Source organism: Strigops habroptila, chromosome 9 (assembly GCF_004027225.2).
Source record: "Strigops habroptila isolate Jane chromosome 9, bStrHab1.2.pri, whole genome shotgun sequence".
In the NCBI taxonomy this organism is placed as follows: Eukaryota; Metazoa; Chordata; class Aves; order Psittaciformes; family Psittacidae; genus Strigops; species Strigops habroptila.
Genome location: NC_044285.2, coordinates 18,306,332 through 18,324,552, shown reverse-complemented (window position 1 = coordinate 18,324,552; position 18,221 = coordinate 18,306,332). Strand labels below are relative to the sequence as shown.

Genomic DNA, 18,221 nt, shown 5'->3' with positions numbered 1-18,221 from the left:
ATAATAGCCCAGAAGATTTTCAAAAAGGGATGAGATCAATTTCCTTGGTATAAATAACATTTCCTATCAAGCAGACTTTTGCAAGTCGGCATCTCTGTGGATTAGGGGAGAGAGAAAGGGGAGGGCAGGCAGGGCAGGAGGAGTCTGCAGTGCATCTGTTCTGTGGAGCAGAGGTAAATAGGCATCAAAGAAGGTGGTCATCAGTCACTGTTGAGAGATGGGCAAAGCAGGGGGAAACTTTTTCTGATAAGATGCTGAATACCTTTTTATTATGATGATGTTTCCATTATATCTTTGCAGTTGGAGCAGAGTGCCAACAGAGTGAAACTTTGCTTTGTTCAGAAGCAGTTGGGCTTTATTGCAGCCAAAGGCCTTTTGTTTGTGGATTCTTTTTAATGAGCAGCATGGCACTACCCATCTTGCTCCTAGGCAAGGCCACGCACCTGATTGCCCATTCCACATTGTATTTTGGTTCCAGCTGAGAAAGGTCTCTTGGCTGAACCCACTGTGCAAGGAACTTGTCAGTAGCTTTGCAGACAGAGAAGCAGTAGGGGCAGGGCTTTTCCTACCCAAAGAAAAGCTACAGAAACACTACTTTCTCTGTTTGAAGCTGATGGAAGCTTCTGCCCGGTAGTGTTTGCGGGTTCACAGGGATAGAGACACTCCTCTGCTGAAACAACTTCTGCTTTGATTAGCAATGACTTCAATGAGACCCTTGGGAGAGGAGACTGTGCATTTTTATCTGTGTGTACACATTAGCGCCACACTAGAGACTTTCAAGATGAGTCTGATTCATAACCCATAGATGTAGTGAGCCAAAGCTCACTGTTATTTCCCATGTAGCATGGCTGCTACAGCACGAGATCCACAAATGTCCTATGTTACACAGTCACTGTAATTTCTGTAAAGTCACTGTAATTTCTGTAAAGTCACTGTAAAATAGGGGACCTCTGCTGTTTATTTTTACAACTGATTTTTCTTTCTGGCGTATCTAGCCTCAGTGGTGCTTCTCCTTTCCTTGGAGAAACTAAACAAGAAACGCTTGCCAACATCACAGCTGTGAATTATGAATTTGATGAAGAATTTTTCAGCAACACCAGTGATTTGGCAAAAGATTTTATTCAGAAACTCCTGGTGAAAGATACACGGTAAGTGTCAATTCCGAAAGATCCATTTGTCTCTAAGATAAGCTTGGTAAAATGTTGCCTGGCAAGTACTCCGCAAAGCTTTCCTTGTGATTTCTCCAAATCCTTAGGCCTTAGAATGGGCTGGAGTAGGTGGGATTTGGTGACAGGTTTGCACAGGTCTAGCAATCTCCTTTTAAGAAAGGACAAGTCCCTGATATTGATTTGTCCCATGTGCAGAGGCAGTCCCTCTGCAGTGCTGTGTTTTCTACCTTTGACTCTCAGTGCTCTTAATGTGCTGTTCACCAAACTGCTACAATGCAAAAAGAAGTTAGGATTGACTAGATTTGAAGTATTCCTCTCGGAAACATTGCTCTCTGGAAATGGCAGCTCCTGCAGTGATGAAATACTGTGTTCCAAAGGACAGTTTTGATGCAGTTGATGTTGTATACCTTGATTCAAACATAGTCATATTAAAGGTGTATAGAAAGAATTTATTTTCTAAACATGAAGGGTGATCAAAACAAAGTCAATGGATTTGTGTACCAGGTATTTCTCATTCATGTCTGGGGGGGGGTTTTGTGGTGTTTTTTAGGAAACGGCTTACAATTCAGGAAGCTCTGTCCCATCCATGGATAACGGTAAGTCTGAATAAACACAGATCTTGGTTTTTACTATGAGCAAAGCAAGAGTCATGTTCTCACTCTTATTGGTGTGTTAAATGGAAAACTGCCTTCCAAGTACATAGTGACACTGTGTGTCTCAAAGAGATGCACTGGGAAGAAATTGGTTGGGTCTAACTAAATCTTTGGATTTCTGCAAATGACCTCTTCTTATTGAAACTTTCAAAAAAAGGGTGACAAAGCTTTGATGTTTGTTGCACGTGACAGTATCCTACCTTAACCCAGGGTTTGCATTTTTCCATTCTTCTCAGTTTGCATGGACATACGCTACGTGTTTGGTTTAGTGCTTTCTTGAGTTGAGATTTGACTACAGCCAATGTGGAAAATAATCATTTCTCTCAAGATACAACTGCTGTACCGAGTGTGCTGGTTTGCTTACATTCGTGTGTCTGTCTGTATGTATTCATCATAAACATGGCTTGCTTTTGTGGATAAGTCTCTTATTGAAAATGCATTTAGCTAATCTCAGCATGACTAATGAGGATGTTTGAAATTCAGCTTTTGCTTCGCATTGCACAAACCGTTAACTGGAATGTTTTCAGGATTGTTGGTGTTCCTCTCACAAATATTGATGGCTTTGAGACTGTCAACTGCTAAAAATTAGCATGAAAATCAATTGGGGCCCTGTTATTTACACTTACCACATTGGAATGAATGCACATCACTTGTCACATTCGGGTTTGGGTTTGTGTGTTGGTTGGTTTTTTACTTTTAATCAAATGCATGAAGGAAAGCCTGTGGGAGCAAAGGCTCTCCCAGCATTGTGGAAGCTCAGGCTGCATCCTTTGTGTAGAGTTTTTGAATACTGCACTGTCTTGTAAAAGGTCATTAATATTGGTTCCTCTGTCTGATGGCTCACCAGCTGAAAGAAGAAACAAAAGTCCAAGAAAACAAGAAGGTTGAGAACACGCAGCTGAAGACCAAACACCTGAGGGAGTACACCATAAAGTGCCATTCGAGTATGCCTCCCAACAACACCTACATCAACTTTGAGCGCTTTGCCCGGGTAGTAGAAGACATTTCACTTACGGAACGGGGGTTCAGCACTTTGGCTGCATCCCACGATTCCTTACAGGAGGACATTGATGCTCTGGTTTCCATTTATAATGAGAAAGAAGCTTGGTATAAAGAGGAGAATGAAAGCGTGAGGCACAAGCTGTCTCAGCTGAAGTATGAATACCGTAAAATCGAATCCCTGAAAAGACATCTACAAGATGATATCAAGACTGTAGGCACTAGTCTTACAGGCATAACTGGGAAATACGCTGATCTGCAGAGTCAGTATGAATCTCTCAGTCAAGAACTTTCTGAGGAGCTCAAGTGGATCCAGGATTTAATGAGTAATTTTCAACTGGAAAATGAAGCCTGTGTGAATGGAAACTTTGACTCTGTTTTCAACAAAGATATTAATGAATCTCTAATGGACCTGTTAAATAGATCTCGCTGTGAAGAATTTCTTGCAGGCTTGAATCTTGATGTAGCAGCATCACATCAGTAATGCTGTAGATCAGGCTAGGTGCAGAGTTTGCTGCCTGTCTCAAAGTACAGCAGTGTAAAAACTTTTCCGTGCATAGATTCTACACAAAAACCATGACGTAGATCTAAACCAGAAATTCTCATGTGTTGCACGAGATGCTGACCAAAAGCTCATGGTGTTCTGTAGTGTTGAAGTATTTTTCCTGTGTTCAGTGTCTGAATTTATGGAAACTAGATCATCACAGTGTTATGGACATATCTAACCATACAGCCTCTTGCATTGCCTGCATCATACTTCATCCTGTATGACAGTTCCTGAAGATTACTAAGTAATTAACTTGGAATAAAGAGTAGGTCAGTCGATACTTACTAGAAGCTGGATGCCTGGAAACTAATAAAAATCTCTTGATAGCTTCCTTGGTTGGATGAAGGAAAGGTCATGCAGACCTGCTGCAGGCAGTTCTACAGACCATATCAGAGAAATATTTGCAAAGGTTAAATCTGTCCTGTACACCAGAGTCAGCAGCATAGTAATGGAACATTTAGCTGGAACTGTGGAAATGCTCTGTGAAATGGCTGCTGATGAAGAAAAGTTAAGATTATTTTTAGGCCAGTTATGCAGGGTGAAATCTTCTTATCATCAAAGGTGTCAGTTGTTGATTAATCCTTTAGTTTAAAATTCAGCTGAGTTTCCTGTTCTGCACCAAAGAAATCCTATTCACGCGACACAACTGGGAACTTGTAATGAACTGAGCAAGTAACGGTGTATGTAATTTTACAGTGCCGATGTTAATTTGTGAGTGATAAGTGATAACACAGAGTTCCGGTTTGCTTTCTCCAGTAAAGATGATGAAAAAGCTGCAACTGATGTAATCTGTGGTGTGGGATTTGAGACCAGTGTTCTTGCTGTGAAGATATGTTTTTTTCCTTAGGTTTTAGAAAGTAAAAAAACCAAGTTGTCCCAAAACTTGACTCATGCCCTGCTGCCTTGTGTTTCAAACAAGTCATTTGATTATACTGTATTAATATGCACAGATGTATCCATCTCGGGTTTGGACACAATAAATAGTTACTTACGCAGGATGCAGTTGTTCCCTGGTGGTGTAGCTAGTGACTGAAGAAGAGATGTCAAGCTTCTGTGTACTGAAGAGTTACTACCCTTGGTTCTGTGGCTAGTTTACAGCTAACCCTGTGCTTAGCTGTGTGAGTTCACTGCAAGGTAAAGGTGATGCAGCTAGAAGAATTGGTGAGATAGTAGCCAGGCATCACTGCTCAAGTCCCTCTAGAGTAGATCTTTATATCAGAATGTCTTTCACTGCCCAGCCTCACTCCTCCTTTTCTACAGAAGTTAATAAACTAAATGGAACTGTTGTTGTTCAGAACATTATTAAGAATAATGTTTACTACTTTAAAAGTAGTAAGTAAAAGTAAACTCTCATCCAATTTGTTTAGAGCATAGCGGACCAGTCACTGCCATGTCCTCATAAAGATGTGCAGAGGCTGGTGAAAATTCAGAGTTCTGAAAAGTTACTCAATAGGGGTATTGTTACTCCTGTCATTGTACTCGGTGCAGGATGGAAACTGGATGTGCTCTTTCTTTGCACGAGATGAAAAATCTCCTAAAGCTTCCAAGTGGTGCAGATAGCCAGGAGATGTCCTGGCAAGGTGGTGGTGGTGAGGGTCGGTGGGAGCTGGGCTCCACTGTGACAAATAGTATTGAGAATTTTACATATGCCCATTTTTTATTCTTTCCGAATGCTTCAGTCATCACTTCTGCAATGTTCCTTAGAGCTGGAAGGCCCACGAGATACTGTGCAGGGGAACCGGAACACAGGACTTCCTATGAAAAAAGTCCTATTTTATAAGGGAGAGAGTTTTAATTCTTAAAAAGTAACTTAAAGCTTAGTGAGAGTTCATATCTGCAGCAAAGATACTCAGAAAAGAGAGTCTGCCTTCCCTCAGCTATGATCTCATATTCTCTGTTCGTCTTGATATTCTTTATGAACAAACGTGCTGGCACGATGAGAAGGAACATTAAATGAGGCCACTCTGTTCCTGAGCATGTTTAGGTGAGGTTAATGTTGTGACTCAATCCTTGAGGGTAATGCTCTGTGAGCTGAAGGAGGTCACTGACATGCTGCTTTTGAGAAGATATTCTGATGATGGGGAAAACAACAGAGTCACTGGTTTGCAGGCCACTTAGAAATTGAGAGGCTGTTATTAAGAGCCTGGAGTAGCTTACTGTAAAGTGGGCTACTTTTGATGCAGCGATGGTTTTGCTGCTGAAAGGGCACTCAGAAATTGTTCATCGTGATTGTACAGCTGACATTTGGCCAATGACATTTTTTCCACTTCAAATTGATTTCTACTCCGTGTTTTGTTGCACCATGCCAGCCATTTACAGCATGAGGAAATTACATTTAATGCTTGAATGTCCCAGTTCTGTTGTATGCAGACAGTGTATACCTCTACATGAAAAAGAGGCCTAATTGATAGCGTGGCTCCTGGAATTTCTGCTGGGATATCTGCACAAATGCTGTACCTGCAGCATTTGACAAGGAAAGTGAATGTGTCTCATGAACATTATCAATTATTTTGCTGAAAAAAAATGTTTAAATCCTCACTGCTGTGATTTCCCTTCTCTTTTGGTGCTCTTGCTTCTGCAGGTGTCTGGTTTGGTTGCATTCCAGTCCAGTTCAGTATAAATATTTCTGGTTTATCCACCTCCTACATATGCAGATCAGAACTGCAGGAATGGTTGCCGCTCCATAAGCTCCATAGTCTTTGAAGGGTTGATTCCTGGCCTTTCTCTTTTCCTTTTTACCAGATCTAGTTTTGAACTTTTTTCCCCTCAGTCTGTCACATACAGTTTTCTGGTCTATGCAAAATTTGATGTGGTTTTGGAGTTAAAAGGTGCCTTGTTTTCAGAAGGGCTGTGTCAGGGTTTGCAGAACATCTGTTCCTTAACACCAGATTGGCATCCACACGTTTTAGGTGCATGTCTGAATTCTGATATGATTTTTTTTTGCCTATTTTTCCATACTCAGGTATTGAAGTTCTTTTCTCATGTATTTATTGCCAGGGTATCAATGTCTTGTGCTGCCGTACTCTGGGTATGGTAAAAAGACAAAGCCCAAGTCTTTTCAGTGGTGTGCATCCTCATCACTAATACAAAATGACAGCTCACTTTTTTCATTACAGTGATGTCAGCAAAACACTGGAGTGAGCTGGATGGAATGCTGTGAAAATGATTAAGGGATGGGACTGTTTGTCAAAGGGGGAGAGGCTGAGAGAGCTGGGATTGTTCAGTGTCCAAAGGAGAAGGCTTGGGGCATCTTCTCAATCTGTATAAATATGTGGTGGAATGCAGTAAAGAAAACAGAGCCAGGCTCTTCTCTGTGGTATCCAGTGACCGGACAAGAGGCAATGGGCACAAGCAGAAAGAAATAACATATAAACATTACAAAGAGCAAACAAACTTGTTACTAAAGGAGCAGTCAAACACTGGAACATGTACTTAGAGGTGTTGTGGAGTCTCTGTCCTTCAACACCCAATTGAGCTGTGGCGCTGGGCAAGCTGCAGTAGCTGACCCTGCCCTGAGCAGGGGCTTGCACTAGAGGATCTCCAGAAGCCCCTTCCAAGCTCACTGTCCTGTGATTCCCGGCAAGTCCAGTGTTGACCAGAGCTGGCCGTGGATTGCTTTTCTTGGGTCACCATCTACTTTTGCTTGGGAATTCTCAGTCTCAGACTAATTGCAGATTCCTCACAGTGGCAGGTTACCTGGGCTTTCCTGAGGTTTTGATAAGCAGACAGGGTTTCATTGGCCAGGTTTGAGAGAGACAAGAGAAGGGCTACTCTCCGGTACCATTGTAATACTTGGGTTGTAAAGTACAGCTAGCACCCTCTGGAGTTATTCCCTTTTGCACATTCATGTGCTCTTTAGAGCTGAAGTGACTGTCTCAAACTTACCTAGGTACCCTTGAAATGTCTATAGCACAGCACAGCTTTTTTCTTCTTTCCTTCTATGATATTTACCTCAGCTTGGTAAAAGCTGTAAAAGCACGATTCAGAAAAGGTGTGCTAGAAGAGCCAAATCCTGGAAGTGAGCAAAGGGCCCTAATGTATCTTTGGTTTAAAAATATCCTTGTAAAGGGCAAAATGTGAAAACTTATATCTGAAAATGTAGGAAGTAGCACAGGACCTACAGTGTGGTGATGCTGGTTTAGTTCTACACCGTCATGAGTTCTAGCAATCCTGCGCGAAGCCCCTGAGCAGCGGTGTGCTGCAGTGCTGTTGATGTGCTGGCATCTCCTCCTCCTTTCTGTCGGGCCTGTGTGGAACCTTTTCGTTGCTCTCCCAATGCCTTTCAGAAAGAGAGAGGTGAATAAAGGCCAGATGATATGAGCTCCATCCAGAGAAGATGGTGCAAGAAGCACCTCAGCAACTTTACAAAGTGGAAGCGCTGCCTTAGCACCCTCTAGCATCCCCTTAGTTGTATCTCTCTCTTGTTTGGCTGTCCTTCTTCCTGTCCTTCAGCTAGAAAAGCTATTCCCAGACCTTTTGTTTGTTTTTTACATGGATCATTATGAAGCAGAAGTGGAGGCTGGAGCAAAGTCCAGGCCATGTGATACACCTTTTGTGCCAGGTCGAGTGGTTAGAAAGGGGCAGAAGTGGAACTTCTCAGCACAGTTTTGTGCAGAGGGCCAAGTGTGGCCATGGACTGCACTGGGTTTAGGATCTTGTTTGAGATCAAAGTGTCCTGTCCAGGCACAAGGTGGACTAGATTTAATTATTTTTCTTCTGCTTTTACCTATATGAATCCACAGCTTCTCCAGCCAGCATTCTTTCACCCAGCTCCAGAGCACATGAAGATTCTTATGTATTTCATGCACCAGAGGGAGCCAAGCAATAAAATTGCTCTCTTATCTTCCAGCCAGTGGACAAGCGACAGGCTTTGGTTCGGCAATCGTCTGTTGTTAACATGGAAAACTTCAAAAGGCAATATGCTAGAAGGCGATGGAAGGTATGACAGCGAGCCTTTAATCCTTCTCATGTAAGGCTTCCCAAGCCTCATGGGATCAGAAGGCAAGATAAAACTTGAATGTAAAACTGTAATACACAGTAGGTAAATGAAACGTGTTCAGGAATGTCTGTGCTGCCTATGTGTGGTCAAGTTCTCATTTCTTCCCTCTCTCCATAGCTTTCTTACCATATTGTCTCATTGTGCAACCAGTTGTCTCGTTCGCTGGTGAAAAAGGTCCTAATAGAAGATGAAAGCGTGGTAGGTACATTTCCTGAATGGGGAGGGCCAATTTTGCTGTGCAGTGATTTTTGCTGTCTCTAAATGGATGCACAGCCCAACAGGATTGCAATGGTTTTAAGGGGGAAACCAGATGGGACCGTGGTGTCCATTGTGTGTCTTTAATGCTGCTGTAAGTTGTATTACAGAAATGTTAGGCAAGAAGAGCTGGTGACTATACACCTTTGAGGTGCTAGCCACATTTATGCTGCAAAGGAGTAGCAGGGAGGCTGCACGTTCTGTTTGGATACCGTAGCAGTGACTGTGCCTGGGAAGTGAGCAGTGTTGGAGAGTCTGCCCTGCTGCTCTGGTGCCCAGCAGTGTGGTGGAGGGTGGGGGACCCCTGCAGTGCATGTGACCTTCTGGAATGAAACTGTGAGATTTCTATTAGCTCTACTCTTCTCAAGAGATGATACACTAATAATGTTAGAACATCATGTTTAGCAGCATGGTGTCTCATTGATGCGACTGATTGTGGCCTTTTTATTTCAGAGGAACTGTGAAAGTGACAGTGAGGATCTTTCTCCAAGAAAAGCCACTCTTCAGAGGAGAAGCAGCATATCATAATGGACGGAGAATTTCATGGGCAGGAGACAGAGGAAACTTCCATCCTTGCTGAAAAGAGCAGCCCTGACAGCAGACCTTGGCTTCCTGTCTGAATCCTTGGTATGATGCTTCTCACTTCTCAAACTGCACCAACGGCTGGATGATGTTATTAAATGCCTCTGAGCAGTTTAGAACGTTAGGGATCCAGATTCCCAAGGAAATGCTGCAGCATGAGCACTGATTGGAGTGCCTTTATATGTTGAATGTTTCAGTGATACTTCAATCCATTTGGGATATCAACTGCACTCAGGACATAGGGTTTCTACTGATATTCTTTTACTGCAGAATCATTCACATTCTGCACAATGATTAAGACTGTGTGCATTATTATTTCAGTCAGGGAAATCGTTATTGAGTCTTCAGGAAAAAAATTAATACAGTTCTCATTTGTTAAGAGCATAAGTATTTGATGGCAGGTATCTGTCAGGTTTTATTAGCTGTGTGCAGTACTCTGTAACTGCTACCACTGAAGAAAAAAATCATAGTGCCATTACATATCATAACCTTGATTTCATGAACCTAGCAGTAAACAGTTCTGTACTGCAGTAAGAGCTGCACTCTGGCCACCATCTCTGGCTGAAGACTAGCACAACCTGCCATTGTCAATGGGAGTACAACTGATTCTGGCCACTAGGAGGATGAGATAGGCCAGGTCAATTTTGGGATGAAAAAGAGGAAAAATCTGTAGTGATTTACATGCACCCAAATACAGTGTTTGTACAGGACAATGGCAGGATGCCTTACCAAACAGGGCACTTAAAAACCCAGGGTATGTGAAGAAATAGTCTTTATTAGACTTTGTTATTGTTTTATTTTATTGTTGGCAAATTGGAGATTCACTAACACCTATTTGTATAGGTGCTGTTTACATGTAACCCAAACTGCAAACAGCTGTGTTATTCAGGGGGTTGTGGCCAAAATTGGGGAAATAAGCACTTTGATACTGATGTGACATCTCTGTTCTAGGAAGTTGCATCATTTTAACTATATTAGTTTCTAAGCCAGTATTGTTCAATTGGTACCAAAAATGGGTATAGACTAGGTTATATTTTTTTTAATTGAAAATATTAGTTGTTAGAAGTTCATATTTATTTTGCCATTTAATTAAAAATCAGAAAACAAGCCTACTAGAAACAACTATAGATTGACGAGGAAACTGGTTTTGTTTGGCTTTAGGGTTGTCACTTCTAGGCCGAGGTTTTAGAGCTGAAGGTGTAAACTGGTGTTGAAAACTAGTATCAGGTTAATTCTGCCTGGCTTCCTCTTTCTAAGAAATAAAAATGCACTACTTCTATTTGTAGCTTTGTGTCCTAGCTTAGGCAGAGACTAAAATGAAGTTGATGAGAAAGTATTTCTGTGGAAGGAAGGAAATGTGCAAGAAGCATTGGAGGAGAGAGGATGAAAGTAGGATTTGAGGGAAGAAATAAAATGAAGGAGGTGATGGTGGGGAAAAAGCAGTGGAGAGGAATGAGTAGGAGAGGGACAGGCAGGGAGCAGAAGTGAACCTGGACTCGGAAGGTTGAAGGAAGGAAAGAGGATGTAGCTATAGGAGTTGTGGAAGCAGGAGAATGAATGTTTTGGCAAATATGGCACTGAATTTTGATACTATTTATTTAATTTCCTTTTATTTCATGTCTTGCACTGCCATAGCCTGTGACATGTGCCTGGTCAAGGGATAGGGCATGGGCTTCTCTTTACATTCAATTAGAAGGTGTATTTCTGAGCTTTCTGTGTAATTTCTGAGGCAGAATCCTCAAAAAGTGCTGTAGTAATGTATATATTGAGGGAGCAGTAATGGACAAAACTATTATTTCAGGGTCTGGAGGGAATCTTTCATAAATAGAAAACTAAAAATATGTATTTGGATAAAAAGCTGTTCAGCTTGCCTACCAAATTTTGCTTCCCCTGTCCCATGCGTTACCATTAGTTCACTCCCTGGGCTATGGAAAACCAAATAAACTTTGAGTCAGTGGCATTTTTCCAAATTCCCGGAGTTTCAAAACACCTTCATTTTCCACATTAGAGATTGCAGGTTGTGGATGGAAATCACATTTCTGAAAAGTAAGCCCTGGTTAAAGCAGCTGTTGGTTTGTTGTTGCATCCGAATTGTGCTGTCACGGAGATGAGGTCATTCTTATGTAAAACCCAAGCAACTACTGAGCAAGAGGAAGACAGGCCGGGAGAGCTGGGCTTGTTCAGCCTGGAGGAGAGGAGGCTGCGGGGAGACCTTAGAGCAGCTCCAGTGCCTGAAGGGGCTACAAGAAACCTGGAGAGGGGCTTTGGACAAGAGATGTAGGGACAGGACAAGGGGAATGGCTTTAACCTGCCAGAGGGGAGATTTAGATTAGATCTTAGGAGGAAGCTCTTCCCTGTGAGGGTGCTGAGGCGCTGGCACAGGGTGCCCAGAGAAGCTGTGGCTGCCCCATCCCTGGCAGTGTTCAAGGCCAGGTTGGACACAGGGGCTTGGAGCAACCTGCTCTAGTGGGAAGGGGCAGGGAGTTGGAACTGAGTGAGCTTTAAGCTGCCTTCCAGCCCAAACCACTGTGATCCTGTCATTCTGTGAAAATGGGAGGCAAGTGGCAAGGCAGGCAGGGGAGTGCAAGGCAGGGTGAAGCTTCAGTTTATTGACTGTGCATTAATAAAAGATGTAAAAAAAAGGTGGTGTAACAAAGACATTACAGGCAGCTCACGGTGTTTGGTCCTCAGTCACTTTTCTGCCCAGGTCAGCTCAGGACACGAGTGCTGGCTCAGTCACGGGGGAGCGGCGGGCTTGGCCTCTCTCTGCGGCACTCAGTCGTCTCGTAGCTCCGCATGGCTCCGAGTGATGTGACGTTCCTTGCACACAGGCTGCAATGAGCAGCGCTGGTGTCAAGCCAGACTCTTCCATGACTGTTCCAGACAGCAGCATGTGTGTATAACCTCTTGTTCTCAGGACTAGTGCTTGGTATTTGTTAGGAAGTTTCATGGTGTTTTTCCACATGTGGTGTTCTCTGTACTTATCAGTCTATTCCATCGAGGGAGAAATTCAGGCAGCTCTGTTTACAGCTCTGGGGGACACCAGCTCAGCACAGGCATCACTTTCATTCTTTACCATTGGTGTTTTTTGGGGAACACTTGACAAGCCCCTTTTATTAAGGGGGGAGAACAGAAAGTGTGGAAGGGACTGTGGTGTGGTGGGAGGGGAGATGTAGTGCACTTCAGTAAACCAGTTTATGTTAAAGAATTTACTTTGGTGGGGGAGAAAAATCTATTTTGTGTGTATTTTGAGCAGCAAGGAACCTGGAGACACGTGACAGTCTGAAAAAAAACCAAGTATTTTTATTACAATGAGGTGAGACTATTGTTATTGTTGTTTAGGGGTGATAAACCCGTGTGCCTATGCTGTTGTTAAGGAGCGCGGGTTCCCTGCCGCACGCAGCTGTCGGGATGTGCTATAATAAACCCTTGCGGAGCACGACGAGTCCGTCTCTTTCCTTCCTCCCGCGCGCGGACTGCCCCTCGGGTCGCGCGCTCCCCTCAGCGCCGGCGGGCAGAGGCGGCGGGAGCTGCCCCGGGCAGCAGGTACGCGAGGCTCCGCCACCGGCTGCGGCAGCCGCGGCCCTCCTCCGTCCCTTCCTCCTTCCCTCCCTCCTTCGGGGGTGGGCGGGTTGCTCGCCGCGGGACCGGAGCCGCATCCGCGGGGGTTCGGCCGTTGAAGGGAGAAAGAAGATGGAGGCGCTGCCGTGAGGGGCCGCCCTCGTGCCGCGCGCGTGCCGGCCGCCTCAAGGCTGGCGGGAGGTTCCCCTCAGCGGCGGGAACGGCGCCGGCGGCTCGGGCTGAGGGTGGGCTCCCGGAGAGAGCGGGGCGAAATGGCTGCTTGAGGGGGCCGCTGCGGGGCCCGAGGAGAGCCGTCAGCTCAGCCCTAGACAGCCTTTTAGCCGGAGGGCGCCGGCGGGTTTGCTGTAGCCACATGCTGAAGCAAGAGGAAAAGCCTGCTGGACCGTGATGGATCGTGCTGCTGCTTCAGGATCGAGGTCCCTGCACTGCACGCCCGTGTCTCATAGCCTCAGGGAGTGAGGTAAGCCTAGCTCCTTCTGACCCCATAAACTTTCTGTGCACTTTGTCTGGTGTTAATCTTGAGTCTCTGCTGTTTGGTTCCATTTATAGTGCATCTGGTGATTTTTTTTTTTCTTGTAATAAGAGCTATTGCTGCTATCCACGTTTGTATGTAGATAAGGGAAGTTTATGTGCCAGGGAAAAAAGAGATGGATATTTAACAGTATTCAGTTGAGAATTCAAGAGGAGCCAGGGGCATTTCTTTTACCTTTCTCTTTAATATATGGTGACTCTTGAATTGGCTGATATTCTTCGTATTTTTTACTTAATCCTACTCTGTTTTCATGTTAACCTGGAACTATGATGTACTCGAGTGGTAGGCAGTGTGTTATTTTCAGCAGGTGTGTTTCAGTGAGAGGAGTTCAAAGCAGTGGTAGACCTTACTGTTGTGCAGCGGTGGCAGGGCACCACAGCTGTGGACCGTCATGAGCCTAATGAAGTGATGTTAGAGCAGGCCTCATCCAGCTGGGGCAGAAAGACCTGGAATGCTTATGGGGGATGGCCAGAGCTGTACCCCTGCTGGCGAGACCGGGGGTGTTGCTGATGCTCAGGGGCACAAGTTTGGTCTGGGGACAGAGCTTGTGATGAGCTGAGAACATGAAGGTTTCAGACAGGTAAGAAGCTGTGGCCCTCAGTGTGAGTGATGTTGCTGAGGGAAGGGGTGGTGTGAGGAAAAGCCTTGGGAGCCCTGATGGGGTGGAGAATGGGCTTTGGATGTGTTACAAAATGGGCAGGAATGACTTACGAGGTTGTAGGTCTGGGAGTGGTGTTTGCACGGGAAGCCTGTGACTGTGCCCTAAGCACAGCATACCCCATGTCAGAAACATGAGGCTATTGGGTTTTTCAGAGGCCTGATAGCATGGACCTTTGGCTCTACCTGCAGCTCTGCATGCCAGAGACTTGGCTTCTCAGGGTTCTCCTCACAGATTTGTTGCTGGTGTAGTTTACTGTTATTTTTGAGGGGTTAGGTGGAGAGACTGTCACTGAGCATTAGCTTTTTATAGCAGCTTGCTGCAATGTGTGACCATCATTCTCAGAGGTGTAACATTTTCCTTTCTTGCTTAGAACTGTGCTCAGTCACAGGCCTTTTTAGGGTGGGGGGAGGTATCTGCTCAATAGAATCAAGTAAGAAAAATTGTGTCACATCAATAAATTCTAATGTACTTGTTTTCCCGAGGGTGAGTCTCATGAGCTACATACTATGCTTTGTTAGAAATGACTGAGGTATCCTGTAGGAGTGTGTGTGAATTGTCTTAATATAACAGTTATTTGGTAAAAAAGCTTTTAAGTAATTCAGCTGCCTTTTAAATCTTTCTCCTCTGTCTACCTAAAATATGTTGTATTGGTATGAAATAGAAATTTAATTAAATTTATTGTTTGAAACATGGAAAAGCCTTTCTAATATTTAGTGTAGAGCCTCTAATTCACCTGACAAAGGATAGGAAATGCTAAATTAAGTTTAGTCCTAGTCATGCAATTCAAGTAGTAGAACACAGTGTAAGGATGGAGTTTTGCTTTCAGTGCTGAGCCTTAGTTGTGTCTTGGCTCCTGCTGGGCCTTTAAAAGCTGCAGCACACACAGTTAAGTCCTCAAAAGTCTGCAGCAAGTGAAGTCTGAGTTTGAAATGTGAATGGCTCAAAGCCTGAGATCATAAGTTAGGGATATGTAATGTTACTCTTACATCTAGAGTACTCCATTTCCCTGCATCTGCACCTGGATCAGAGCAAGAAGAAAGGCTTTTCTCACTCTGGCACTGGAGCTCTCTGTAAGCTAGTGCTAGTATTTAAATGTGCGCTGTCGCTTGCACAGTATGTATCTGTGCCTCTCTTTATACTGCTATGAGGCAAATAGATGAATTAGAAACTCCAGATGCTTTCTTGATGTTTGGTTGTTCTGTGGGGAGAAATTCTGTGGGGAGTATGTGGAAAGATATAAAGCGGGTAGATCACTTGCCAACAATGAAACAATGATGTGTCATGCCAGGGTCCAGAAGTAAACCCTGCCATTTAACAGACTTGTGACTGGGGCTCAGGGATGTGCTGTTATGCTAATACTAGCTTAAATTTATTGATGATTCTTTCTTTTATCTTATGAAGACTGAGTTCATATCGCTGTTCCATTTGACATGCACGATACTGGAAGAGAGATATTATACAGAAATTACATGATTTTCTGAAGTTATTAATGCAAAATCACTATAATTACATTGTAAGTGGGACCATGATAAATGAAATGATTGATCAGTTAGCAGTCAAGCTGCCTAAAATTATTTAGATCTCTAGTTTTGGGTTTTCTAGAGCACATAAGAGAGTTTTGTTTTGGTTGGGTTTTTTTGTGGGTTTTTTTTTTTTTTTTTTTTTGTCGGGTGTATCCTGGTGTTACTTAGAGATAAGAATAGTCATGCACATGGCGTGACAAATAACCTTGGTTTTGCCATAGTTGATAGATACAGCTTTTTTCAGACCACAGTCAGAGGAACCTGGGTAATACTGCTGCTTAGAGGAGGGGGATCTATGTTTTCTGCATGCAGAGATGTCTCATAGTTGCATGCAAGTGAGATTGAACCAGGTCCGTCTTCAGCTTCTGCTCTCTGGAGCAGTAACTGCCTTGTTTGCTTCCTGTAGTTTCTCTTCCTTGTTAGCTAATACCTACATTGCGGAACTGATTTCCCAGGTCTCAGTGCTCAGAATCAACTGATGCAGCCTTCTCTTGCTTTGAAAGCTGAGGCCATTTAGCCTGCAATGGTATGTGCTTTCAATTGCATTTTAAGCTAAAATACATAAATTGTTCTTGTGTGGCTTCTGGCTACCAGAGTTCTTGCCTTTTCACAGCTGAGAGCCCTAATCACTGGGGCAGAAAACAGTGGTAACTCTCTTTGGTCTGAGCAACCTCTAAGTCCAATATACTATAGAAGCAGCAGCACCTCTTGTAGCTGTGTTGAGTGAGAGACTTGACCTTCCTCACAGGAGAAGGTTGGTGCCTGATTCTAGAGGACAGTGAAGGGCTGCCTCTGAACGGAAGTAGACACTTTCCCACAGTCCATTACAGCACTGAAGGAGAGGAGCCTTGAAGAAGAGTTAGGTTTCAGATATGCCCTTTTTTTTTTTTCCCCAACCTCTCTTTGTGTCTTTGTGGGGTAATTCCACATTCATTGCACTGGTTTGGGGAATGCCTAGCTTTGTTCAGGTAATATAGGGAGAGTATAGGTGCTTTCTGCCAGCTCCAGCAGCTCATGGTGGAAGATGGAAGTCTTAAATACCTACTAGATAATAACTGAAGGGTTTACCCAGCCCTCATCATCCTTCTTCTGTTTTTTGTGGCAAAGCAGATAGCTTGTGACCGAAGTGCCATGCTACAGTCTGTTCTTTTAACCACTGAGTTCTGTTGCTAGGAGGGTTTGTCTTTGCCCTTTAGCAGAGGTGGGAATGATTGGAAGAGAAGGAAATTTGCTTTTGCTTTTCCTTCATGCTTGCTGACTCTTGATAAGAACTGTTACCGTAAAAGTGATCTGAGAGCCTCAGTTGGCAGGTACTGCCATGGCAGGCTCATTTCAGTCCAGAGCCCTCTTTGGAAAGTGTTGTCAGGTAAAATCCTCTTAATCTTAGCTTTTTCTCTTTGGCTAGTATGTATGTGACCTTTACAAGTCACAGCATTTGAAAGGCGGGGTGTGTGTGTGTAACAGTAATTTATCATTATTCTATGAGTCATCAGGGACCCGTTAAGAATCATGGAAATTTATTTTTCTACAAAACTACACTTTCACCTTGAACCACACAACAGGGACTGCAAGATTCTTCTTAAGTGTCTATTTCATGGGTTCGTAATGCACTTTAGAGGGCAGGCAGTTTGTTGAATATGCTAAATAATAATTGTAGAGTTGTACCAGGGGTTTTGAACATGAGCACACGTCAAAGTTGCTGTTTGGTTTTAGTGGAAGAGTTCTCACAGCCTCCTAAGCATGGGTAGGATGCACCTGAGGTGACACAGACTGTGTACCAGGGCACAGGCCAAATGCTGGAGATAGCTTTATCAACAAGATCCATATGTTCATGAGGAAAATCTGCCAGCTTACACTTTTCATAAAACTGTGTGGAAAAAGAGGTGCAGTTTTCATGTAAATGAAAAGCTTGTTTTTGCAGTGTAAGTGCCATGGAGGCAGAAAATGTAAGTTCAATGGGTACGTTCTACTTAGGAATATGTTACCGGAGGGTGGTATGGGGCAGGGAAGGCAGGGCCTGAATCGCTTGAGAAGCCGCAATGACCTTCTGTAAGAATAGCTGGAAGGAAAAGACCTCTGAACAAAATCTCTAGGGATTAGAATGAAGATAACCAACCTAGTGCACTTCTCTAAATTATCGACCAGGGAGTTTGTTTTCAAGACCATGTGGGTTCCTTTCTTACTGTCTTGCTTTTGAAGTTCTTGCTCTCTTCTTCCCACGGCAGCTTTCTTGCCTTGTTCTCCCCACCCCAAACTGTACTTGCACTCAGATTTTTCATTTCAAGCAGCACTGGCTGTTTATTCTTCAGAAAGTCACACTGGGAGAAGTCCAGATGTTCATTCTCTTTGTTTTGAAAATCATTTCAAGAGACTAGACTGGTACAAATGTTACTGAGATATGTTTATTCTGGCTAATGGTTTTGGCTCCACTGAGTGAAACAACTACTACTGGGCTGTTAAGATGGGTTCCACTTTTGAGAAGTTCAGGTAACAGAATGCTATATGGGCTGAAGAAACACGTGGGGTAATGCAGGCTGTTTCACCAATGGATGTAGTGGCTAGCTTGCCTGTCTTGGTTTAGAACTGTCTGTGCACGTAATTGATGTCTTGTCTTAAAGTTAGACCAAGCAGGGTGTATGCATACCACTGAATCTATTTGCTGCTAGAGAACTCTCCTCATAACAAAAGAGAGCAATAAAAGTCTCTTCTGACAACTTCA

At 43.7% G+C, this 18,221-nt stretch overlaps 1 protein-coding gene across 4 annotated transcripts in view; it reads left to right on the top strand.

The window, feature by feature from the left end:
- Nucleotides 1–12,643, top strand: part of DAPK2 (death associated protein kinase 2) — a 57,463-nt gene extending 44,820 nt beyond the window's left edge. For 3 of the 4 annotated variants that reach the window (XM_030498036.1, XM_030498038.1, XM_030498039.1), the window contains exons 8-10: nt 996–1,148; nt 1,720–1,765; nt 2,670–5,888. In XM_030498036.1, coding sequence (XP_030353896.1) covers nt 996–1,148; nt 1,720–1,765; nt 2,670–3,305 — 835 coding nt within the window. In that variant the 3' untranslated portion in view covers nt 3,306–5,888. Of the gene's footprint in view, nt 1–995; nt 1,149–1,719; nt 1,766–2,669; nt 5,889–8,217; nt 8,308–8,484; nt 8,566–9,075 lie in introns of those variants that run through there. The other variant, XM_030498040.1, reaches the window with a different exon arrangement.
- Nucleotides 12,644–18,221: the final 5,578 nt, after the last annotated feature.